This window comes from Lathyrus oleraceus, chromosome 1 (assembly GCF_024323335.1).
Source record: "Lathyrus oleraceus cultivar Zhongwan6 chromosome 1, CAAS_Psat_ZW6_1.0, whole genome shotgun sequence".
Classification (NCBI taxonomy): domain Eukaryota; kingdom Viridiplantae; phylum Streptophyta; class Magnoliopsida; order Fabales; family Fabaceae; genus Lathyrus; species Lathyrus oleraceus.
Window position 1 is genome coordinate 380,226,751 of NC_066579.1, and position 11,591 is coordinate 380,238,341.

The following is an 11,591-nucleotide window of genomic DNA, read 5'->3' on the forward strand; positions in this document are numbered from 1 at the left end:
GATAAGCTTCCATTTTTACTGTCCAAAGTTAATAATTATCTCCATAAAAAAACTTTTGAAAAACTTGATTCAGAATCCATTTTACATGTCCTTCAAGGGAATTCCATATAGCAATTGTTTTCTTTTGTTTGAATAAAATGGAAAACTGCATAGAAGAGAAAATATTAACTGCAAAGTTGTTTTATTTTATTAGAAGCTGATATACTTAAATTAAAAAGTAAAAAAATTTATGAAAACTAATGTTCTAGAATTGTAGCAACAAACAAATATGAAACTAACTTGTAAAAAAAAAACCACTACCAGCAAAATAAAAGATATTTTGCTTCGACTTATTCAAACGAAATTGAATTTGCCAACCTACATAGACACGTTTCATCTGTGATTTTGGGGTTATCTAGTTTAAAATATTAATCCATCCGTGTCACTTAGTGACTAATTTATACAGATTAAAAAAAGAATAGATAATAATATTTTTAAAAAATATTAAGAATAATAAAAGTGAGTATTATTTACATCAAAAATTAAAATAAATCATTTATTTTAAAACATTTTTTTATTTTTAAATAGATCATTAATTGTGGAAAAACTGAGGAAATACTTGTCTTATCTTTCCTTTTTCTATGGTTTGCACAATTATTAGAAGACATAGTGAAGTTTATGGTCCATATTGTTTAAATTGAGTGCTTTTAGTGCCACCAAGTTGGACAATCTCGATCCTCTCTCTTTCAATGTTTGTAAAAGCAGGTCATTGAATTTCATTTGTGTCGATAGCTACATTTCAGTGACATGGCTCTGTTTTCAAGTGTGTAGATATAACATGTTGACAAAAAAAAATTAATGACTCTATTTTCAACAAAAAAAGAAAACGCAGTTTTGCAATTTGATGTTATGTAGCTTGAATATTTGAAAACTTCAACTTACTATAAAGAAAATGCCAAATCAATCAAAGGTGTGCAAGTGGAAGTGGTGATAACATAGGAGTCTGGGCCGCCAAAGATTTTGAAAAGAATGGATAGGAGCAATGAATCCTAAATTCAGATAAGAATCCTTAGACACCATACGAGATCGACGTTCCGACACCGGTAATATAAAATACGTGTTATATTTTAATTTTTAAATTTTTAAATAAATTATATATTTGAATTATGATCAAATATATCAATTATTTAATTAATTTAAAATTTAAAATTTATTTTTAAAAAATAATTTAAGGAGTAGTTTTTAAGTTTCATTTATTACTTATTATTAAAAAGAATTAATATTTTAATCAAAATTAATGTTTTTAATTATTTAACCTTTAAATTTATGAGATTTGTTCAAAACATATATAAAGGTATGTTGAAGTAAAATTTTTTTTTCTTTTGAGACAGGTTTTTAATAATAAGGAAAAATGCATACAAAGCTTAATATTTAATATTAAAGCAAACTTATTAAAATACATAGTTTATTCTCAATATTAGATAGCTTAGAGTTTGACATATCCATATAAAATATAACATTCAAGCTAGCTTCTCCTCAAGTAGAAGAAAAAAAAGATGCAATTCACTCATCACTTCATAAGATCATTGGCAATAGGTAGTGCTTTACACAGAGCCTTAAATGGGATCTTTTTAGGCATGGCAATACCTTTACCCTCCATCATATCAAGTTTCTCCTCACTCTCTCTTTTCCACTCAAAGCATTGAACCAACAAGCCCACAGTTAAGCCCACCGTACGTTGAGCCAAGCTCAATCCAGGACAGGCTCTTCTTCCTATCCCAAACGCCATCAATTTGTTCACTTCCCCTTCTTTTTCAAACCTCTCTGGCTTAAAACTCAAAGCATCACTCCAACGTGTTGGATCTCTATGAATGGCCCAAACATTAGTCAAAATTATAGTATCTTTTGGAACATTGAATCCTCCAATGGTACAATCCTCTGAAGAATAATGTGGTAAAAGTAATGGTGCTGGTGGATGTAACCTAAGTGCCTCAGAGATTATGTTTTGGAGATATGGAAGTTTTGGTAAATCTTGTTCATCTATTATCTTGTTTTTTCCAACTTGAGTCTCTATTTCTTCCTTTGCTTTGTTCAACACTTCTGGATGGTTTAATAATTCAGACATCACCCATTCTATAGCTAGTGCTGATGTGTCCGTTCCTGCAAGAAGCATGGCCTACATCCCATTTCAAGTTATCAGACTTTAACTTAACAAAACATTAAAAATATAATCATATAAGTGTCAGTGACGTCTATTTTTTTTTTTTGCGGTGTCACTGTTATTTTCTTATATTAATTACCTGAATAAGACCTTTGATGATGTGAGAAGAATAATATTCAGGCTGCACCTCACTAAGCTTCAAAAGATGATCAATCATGGTATCTCCATTACCATGATTCGCGCTGCGATGTTCTTGAATGAGTCCTTCCAAAAATGCATCAGCTCTGTTTGCAATTTTCTTGCACCTCTTCTCCAAATCATCAAGATCAAACCACCTTAACAAAGGCAAAAAGTCACCCTTGTTATTAGCACCTAACAGCGACAATATCTCACTTATTATTTCCCTAAACTGTTTAGCTTCTTCGACTTCCGTCACGTCTCCGTCGTCTCCGTAATACCGTTTTCCCGATATCATTCTCATCATACCATTAAACGTCATCTCCGTCAGTATCGACCGGAGTTCCACTTTGATAAAATCTCTAGAAGCCCCATGCTTTATAATATTTTGTATAAGTCTATTTGCTTCGTCTGTCCGAACTCCCAAAAAAGAGGTAAGACGGTTGTTAGAGAGAACATCAATGGTTGTTATACGGCGTAGGTTACGCCAATGGTCCCCGTAAGAAACTGACCCTAAGGTGGTGTAGTCGTAGAAGATGTATTTTCCTGTTAAGAAGCGTGGGCGGTTTGCTAAAACGACGTCGTTTTTGATGAAACATTCCTCGACTAAAGAAGCCGAAGAGATGACGACAACTAGGCGCGAACCGAACCAAAGGGAAACGATGTCGCCGTATTTTTGGGACAAGGTTGCGAAGGTACGGTGGAGAGGGTGTTTTAGGTGGTGGAGGTTGCCAATTATGGGGATTGTTGGTGGACCTGGTGGAAGGTTTTTTAGCCTTCTTGATTGGGTTTGGAGTAAAATTTTGATGGTTATTATGAAGGTTAGAGAGAGGAAAGAGTAATAGAATAAAGGTGACATTTTTTTAACACTTTTTGTTGGTTGATTGGTTTTTGTATTAAGAATTGGAGAGTTGCTCGTGTGTATATATAGAAACACTCGAGGAGGAGTAGGCAGAGTAGTGAAGAGGAGCTAAATTCTTCAACAACCACTTTTTCTCAAATTTAGAGAATTTAGAGGAGAGAGAATATATTCCAACTAATTTTTCTTACATGGACAAAATTAACTATAATTTTTATAAAAATAATCTAAATCATTCTTTTTAAAATATGCACGTTGCTTCTATATTTTTTAATAAATGAATGTCATATATAAAAAAAAGAAAAATATGATAAAAAAAGAGAGACGGCTAGACCAAAACCCACTCTAAAGCAAATGAATCTAAAAGAAAGGCAACATAACATATTCTTTATAAAATTACTCATAATTTTTAAAGAATATAATATATAAAAAAATATTAGAGAATAAGAAATATGTCATATGTTAGAAAAAAAAATTCACATGAACTATCTTTTCGGTAAATGTTGAGATAACAACGGGTGTATTTGTAATGATTTCATCGGTTTCTAAGTTGCGAATGATAATTGAAAATTAAAATTCTATTTTTTTCCTCCCAAAATTAACAGATTTTATTTTCTTTAGAGTCACTTTAGTTGTAGCTTTTATTCCCAATGTATAAATACATTTGTATCATTTCAATTCAAGGTTAATGCAAAATTACATACTCATCCAAATATTGCTCTATTCTCTCTAATTTTCTCTCTCAACTTCATCTTCCCCAATCTTCTTTTCTTCCACCATTGTTGAACCTTCAATTTTCAGTTTTATGTTTAATGTTCCAACATTTGGCATCAAGAGCCTTGATTATCGATCCTAATCCGCTGCAACAATAGCAACCGTTTCCAATGATCGAATTCCCACCAATCTCCCGATTCTTGATTCGAAGAACTATGATAAATGGGCAAAACAAATGAGGGTTTTGTTTGGTTATCAAGAGGTGCTTGAGATCGTCGTCAATGGAGTTACACAATTAGGGGCAGAGGCTACCGACATTCAAAGAGCTACACACAAAGAAGAGAAGAAGAAGGATTACAAAGCCCTATTCTTGATTCACTCTTGTGTTGATAACGATAATTTCGAGAAGGTTGTCGATTGTGAATCGGCGAAGCAAGCATGGGAAATTTTGGAGAAAGCATATGTCGGTGCCGTCAAAGCGAAGGTTGTAAGGTTACAAATTTACAAGCGACAATTCGAGTTAACACAAATGGAAGATAAAGAAACAATCAATGACTACATTACCCGCATTACCCGGTTAGTTAATCAAATCAAATCTTGTGGGGAAACGATTCTTGAGCAGAATGTTGTATCGAAAGTATTGCGTTCGTTAACGCCGCGTTTCGACAACATAGTTGTGGCTAATGAAGAATCAAAGGATCTAACAACTTTGAGCAAGGATGAATTGCAAAGTTCGTTAGAGGCACATGAACAAAGGATGGATGAGAGAGGCGCCGACAAAGCCAAAGCGGAGATTGCTTTGCAAGCGCGTTTTAATGAGAAGAATAAGAGGTCGAAAGGAAAATTTGCAGCGAGAGGTAAATCAAATTTTCAGAATTTTGGTTCAAATGATTCGCAAAATTTAAAGCACTCGACGAGTGAAAAGGGTAAAAGTAGCTCCAGGGATAGTGGTCATAGCAATGGTTTCAAGAAGCGTGATGTGAGTAAGGTGCAATGCTACAAGTGCAGAAAGTTTGGACACTTTGCAAATTTGTGTCGTGGTAAATCGAACGAGAATCACAATGATGAAGCCAAGGTTGCTAGGGAAGAGATAGATGATGAGGACACACTTCTAGTAATGATCACGGAGGGGAGTTATGGCATTACGGATGTTCTGGGAAGCAGCTACAACAGTGAAAGTTTGCGGGACAACACCTGTACTGTTCCGAAAAATAGCGAGAAAATGCATTCGGATCGAAATGCATTGGTTACCGTTCATGATGGAGTTCAAGGGAGAGATGATTGGTACTTGGATTCCGGTTGTTCAACATATATGACGGGTCGAAAAGATTGGTTTGTGCAAATCAATCAAGCGGCAAAAAGTAAAGTCAAATTTGCCGACGACACTACTTTAAGCGCCGAAGGGGTAGGAGATATTTTGATCAGAAAGAGGAATGGTGGATATTCAAGGATCAAATATGTCTTGTATATACCGGGAATTAAGTATAATCTTTTAAGTATTGGCCAATTACTTGAAAGAGGATACAAAATTCGGTTGGAGGACAAGATTTTACGCGTTTTGGATTCAAATGGTGTGTTGATTCTAAAAGCGCCAATGGCTGCCAACAGAACCTTTAAGGTTGAGTTAAAGGTTATGGAGCATCGTTGTCTAGCTACCGCGGCAAGTAGAGATGAGTGGTTATGGCATTACCGTCTTGGTCACCTTAATTTTAGGAATCTAAGAAAGTTGCAACAAAGTAAAATGGTAACGGGGCTGCCACACATTAGTATTCCAACTGAATTATGTGAGGAATGTGTGAAGGCTAAACAACACAAGAATGTGTTTAGCAAAGATGCGGGTCGAAGAACCAAAGGCTTACTTGAGGTAGTATGTCCTGACGTTTGCGGACCGATGCAAGTAGAGACTTATGGTGGCAATCGATATTTTGTTACGTTCATTGACGATTTTAGTAGGAAGCTTTGGACATATCTTATCAAGAGAAAAGATGAGGTATTTGGAGTTTTCAAGAATTTCAAATCCATGGTGGAGCGCCAAAGCGGTCGGAAGCTCAAAATTCTCAAAACGGATGGTAGAGGTGAGTATGCCTCTAGTGAGTTTGGGAAGTTTTGTGATCTTGAGGGAATTGTGCGTGAGGTGGTGCCTCCGTATACGCCTCAACAAAACGGGGCTGCCGAGAGGAAAAAACGTACAATAATGAACATGGTGCGTAGTATGCTTTGTGGGAAGAATTTGCCTAAGGAATTGTGGGGTGAGGTCGTGTCTACAGCCACCTACTTGTTGAATAGGTGTCCCACTAAGAAGCTGGAGAAACTCACACCGGAAGAGGCTTGGAGTGGCTTCATACCAAATTTGAATCATTTGTGCGTTTTTGGATCGATTGCATATCGTCATGTACCGGACCAACTTCGGAAGAAATTGGATGATAAGGGTGAGAAGCTGATATTTGTAGAATATCACTCTACTGGAGGGTATAAGTTATTCGATGGAAGAAATCGGAAGGTCGTCATAACCCGGGATGTGACTTTTGATGAAGTAAAAAATGCAGAAAATGCTGCAGTAACCGGTTACCCAAATAGCAGTAACCGGTTACTCACAGAAAATACAGCAGTAACCCGTTACCCAAATAGCAGTAACCGGTTACACAGAGAAGATTTACAGCAGCAGCAGTTTTTTGAATTCTCGGATCCTGAGGCTAATGACACAGTTGTACCAGCACCTACAGTAGCGCAAAATGATGTTGTTAATGATGGTAGACCAGTGAGGCAAAGAGCCTTGCCTCATAGACTCTGAGATTATGAAAGATTCCAAGATAACGAAGTGAATAACGATGGTGACTTTGTTCATTTCGCACTTATGGCCGAATCTGAACCGGTAAATGAGGAAGAAGCCTTAAGTGATCCTAAATGGATATGTGCAATGAAAGAGGAGCTGGAATCTATTGAGAAAAACGGTACTTGGGAGTTGGTCGATTTACCACTTGGAAAGAAACCGATAGGTGTGCGATGGGTCTATAAGGTTAAAGCAAATCCCAAAGGTGAAGTAATCAAGCACAAAGCTCGATTAGTGGCGAAGGGGTTCTTGCAACGAGAAGGTATAGACTATGAGGAGGTATTCGCACCGATGGCTAGATTAGAGACTATTTGCTTGGTTGTTGGTATTGCGCGTAGCAACAATTGGATGGTTTACCAAATGGATGTCAAATCTGCGTTTTTGAATGGTCCTCTTGTTGAGGAAGTCTATGTGGGGCAGCCACCCGATTTCGTGATAAAAGATCAAGAGATGAAGTATTACAAGCTACACAAGGCGTTGTACGGTTTAAAACAAGCTCCAAGAGCTTGGAACAAACGTATTGACGGCTTTCTTATTGGCATTGATTTCAAACTATGTGTATCCGAACATGGAGTTTATGTGAGATCGGATACGAATGATGGTGTGATTATACTTTGCTTGTATATTGATGATCTCTTGATTACGGGCAGCCATGACAAGAGTGTTTCAAGGTTCAAAAGTGAGCTCATGAGAGAGTTTGAGATGACAGACCTTGGTATCATGAATTACTTCCTTGGCATAGAGTTTCACAAGTCAAAAGTGGGGTTGCTTATGCACCAAAGGAGGTATGCTCTAGATATTTTGAAAAAGTGTGATATGGAGCATTGTAATGCTTGTATTACACCTTGTGAGGCTAGAGTGCAGCTGTCCAAAAGTGATGAGGAGGATGATGTCGATCCAATGCTTTACCGGAGCTTGATTGGATCGTTGCGGTATTTGTGCAATACGCGATCGGATTTAGCTTTTAGTGTCGGTATTGCGAGTAGATTCATGGAGAGACCGAAGGTGTCTCACTTGGCGGCGGTCAAGAGGATCCTTAGATATGTGAAAGGTACTCTTGGTTGCGGAATTCTCTTTCCCGCATCGGACACGGGGCATAAGTGCAATTTACTTGGCTACACCGATTCCAATTGGTGCAGAGATAAAGATGACCGAAAATCGACGGCGGGGAACATCTTTATGTTTGGTAGTACACCAATCTCTTGGTGTTCGAAAAAGGAACCGGTTGTAGCACTCTCTTCTTGTGAGGCCGAGTACATTGCGGCGTCGTTAGGTGCGTGCCAAGCTATGTGGATTATGAATCTATTGAAGGAATTGGGATGAGGTGATGATGCTGCCACCACACTGTTTGTAGACAATGTTTCCGCAATAAATCTTGCGAAGAACCCGATTGCACACGGAAGAAGCAAGCATATTGAGATGCGGTTTCATTATTTGAGGGAATTGGTTGGTGATGGAAAGCTTAGATTGAGCTATTGCCGAAGCGAAGACCAAGTTGCGGACTTGTTGACAAAGGGTGTGACAAATGATATGTTCAAGAGGCTAAAGAAGTGCTTGAGCATGGTGGACTTGGAGCAACTAAAGTGAGGTGGTGTGTTAATTGAAAATTAAAATTCTGTTTTTTTCCCTCCCAAAATTAACAGATTTTATTTTCTTTAGAATCACTTTAGTTGTAGCTTTTATTCCCAATGTATAAATACATTTGTATCATTCCAATTCAAGGTTAATGCAAAATTACATACTCATCCAAATATTACTCTATTCTCTCTAATTTTCTCTCTCAACTTCATCTTCCCCAATCTTCTTTTCTTCCACCATTGTTGAACCTTCCATTTTCAGTTTTATGTTTTATGTTCCAACAGCCAAGACATCACAATACCTTTGAAAATGATTGAATTATTAATAGAGAACCACTCTCAATCCAAAGCTTAGACTGTGCTCCCTAGTAATTTATATAGCTCTAAAGACGACAGAAAATTCAGCATGTAAAGAAGTGGTACTTTGAATTGATTAGGCAAATGCAAATAAAAACTTCACTACAAGAATATTGATCTCTAGCGAGGTGTTTATGATAGGGATAAAACCCCTCGCAAAAAAGATAAGTTTGTTAAGGGATAAAATATTCACAATGCATTGTTAAAAAAAAAGTTTACACATTAGTCCTCGCAAGCATTCAAGGAAAATTCAAAAGACTTAAATAGTACTTTGCGATGGATTAATTACCTCGTAAGACTTTTTATAAATATTTAAAAAAAAATTGTAGGAATTCTAACTTATGGCATTTATTGAGTGGCAGGGGAACATGTAACCGTTCTGACCACCTTTGGCATTGCAAGGAGGTAAAATCTCTCACAAAGTCAATCACATGTACACGCACTAACAAGGTATATGAGCATAGTGATACATGTGCTATGAGGGGAAAAACACTTCGTACAATTAATTGTCTTATTTGTTTGCGAGAGGTAAAAACCCTCAAATTATACTATATTTATTTTCTCCACCCACTCTTCTTCCCTCTCACTCTTCATTACTCTTAAATTCGCTCATACTCTCATTTCTCTCCGTGTCCTCCACGTTCCTCCTCATTCATATCAAAACCTTGATTTTTTACTAAAAAATAACTCAAATATATTCAGTGGCGGAACCAAACTACAAAGTTTGGGGTGACCACACAATAAAACTATAATTTATAAATCAAATATTCAAACCACATTGTATATAAAATATCTAAATTGTAATAAACACAAAGTTGAACATGAATGATTAAAAATTACTATTACTTAAAAATACCTTATAATAATGCTCTACAGTATCATCAATAATAGTCTCAGAATTAATATTTGCAGCAATTTCTCTTTTAACATTAAATGTCATGCTACCTCCTAGAAAACCAGCTTTCATTTTGCTTTTTAATCTTGTCCTGATAATTTTCATTGTCGAGAAAGATTTTTCAGTAGTGGTCGTAGATACAGGGAGAGGCGTGACAAGGCGAAGTAGTCTATCAATTAAATAGTAAAATTCATTCTTTTCGATTGCAACCAAAGATGAACACAAGTCTTGAATAGTTGATAAATTGTTCAAACTCGATGCTTGATGAGTGTCAATAATAAAATGTTGAAGTTGAAATTGCAAATTAATCATTTCTTTCTCATTGAAGTCCATAGGATAATATTTTTCAACTAGAGTGCAAATAGTATCAAAGTTAAAAGCCTTGTAATTATCCTTGGGAACCAAAGCACAACTTAGAGTTAACAAACTAATCACTTGCTCACTAAATCTGTTATTCAACTCTTTTAATTATTTGCCAATGATTGTGAAAAATATTTAAACTATAAAATAATGCTCAAGGTTACCTGGTTCTCTTCAAGACAAGAGCGTCCAAATCTTGTTGTTGAATGATCATCAAGATCAGGAATCTCAAATATCATATTTTTCACAAAAAAAGACTTCACACAAGTAAATAATGAATCCCAACCATCTTCTCTCAATCCTTAAATATGTGTTTTTGTTGTACAAACCAAATGCATAACATTAAATACATCCTGGAATTATTGTTGTAAGGTTTGGCAAAACATATTTGTGACACTCATAATTTCTTTCATCAGATGCAATATGAATATAAAATCAAATGATTTCAAGTAATTGTAAGCACTATTAGCATCTCTACGTGAAGCATAATTTAGTCATTGCTTTGCAAATTTTGTTGAAATAATACAAGTTGTTTCATACATATTTATCAAGCTACTAATAGAAGAGAAGTGTGATCCAACGAGTATCTCCAACACGTTTCAAAGTACCAATTAGATTTTCACCTTTACCAATTACAATCTCACTAATATCTAACAAATATTCAATTTCATCTAATTAGAAAGCTTGTAACTCATCATGGTGCTTTATAGAAGGATAAACAACATTCACAAAAAGAGTTAGCTTATCAAAGAATTGATGAATTTGTTTAACTCTTGATGCAGTAACCAAGATAAGTTGTAATTGATGAGCAAAGCAATGAACATAATACACATAAGAATAATACTTCATAAATAGTGCTTGGAAAATGTTTCATTCTCCTCTCAAATTGTTAGCATCATCATACCCTTTGACCACAGATGTTAGAGACATCAAGGTTATGTAGAGAAAGTTTTTATTTCTAACTTTCTTCCAATCTCTAAAATGTGTAGAAATGAAGACATCTGAACCTGGACGTCCACTTAGTCTTTTGCTAAAAAGATAACATGGCAAGCAATGAACAGCATCCTCTGAAGGTGAATATTCTAACCATGAAGGAAAAATATTAAACCAAGTGTGTTGAAATCGTCTTTGATGGTCCTCTTTACTAGACAATGGATATTGATCTAAATGCATTTGATATGGATCCTATTTCAAATAAGCTCTTCATATTGCATCCATTATTAGATTTAATTGATGTACCCATATTGGAGGACGTTTTCAAGGATCACGTTTTAAAGAATTCTTAATGTCATCATGCCAAACTCTATTAGCATTTTCTTCAATTCTTGAGTTCTCAAGAAGTCTTTGAAGTTCTGACATAAAAGTTATATTTTCTTCATCTCTTTCTTTCCTCTTGGAAAAAGAATAAAATTTTCTACTTGTGATCATCAATTTAGTTATACAAAAACAGAAAAAATATAAACTCTAACAACATTGTTAAACCTTGATCAACGTTAACAAAAAATACACTTGAGTAACATTTCCAAAAAAAAAATACACTTGAATAACATTATCAAACATTGCTCAACATTAACAAAATTGTTCAACATTGTTCAATGTTATCAAAAATTGCTCAACATTGTTCAATATTATCAAAAATTGCTCAAACATTGCTCAAAATTGCTCAACATTGCCAAAAATTG

The 11,591-nt window shown here is 35.4% G+C and overlaps 1 protein-coding gene across 1 annotated transcript; it reads right to left on the reverse strand.

Moving 5' to 3' along the window:
- Positions 1–1,391: 1,391 nt before the first annotated feature.
- LOC127138192 (isoflavone 3'-hydroxylase) lies at positions 1,392–3,418 on the reverse strand. The gene is made up of 2 exons (XM_051064586.1): positions 2,280–3,418; positions 1,392–2,155 (listed from the first exon to the last, which is right to left on the reverse strand). The coding sequence occupies exons 1-2, from the start codon at positions 3,174–3,176 to the stop codon at positions 1,550–1,552; spliced, it is 1,503 nt and encodes a 500-aa protein (XP_050920543.1). The 5' UTR covers positions 3,177–3,418; the 3' UTR covers positions 1,392–1,549.
- Between the last annotated feature and the right edge of the window lie 8,173 nt (positions 3,419–11,591).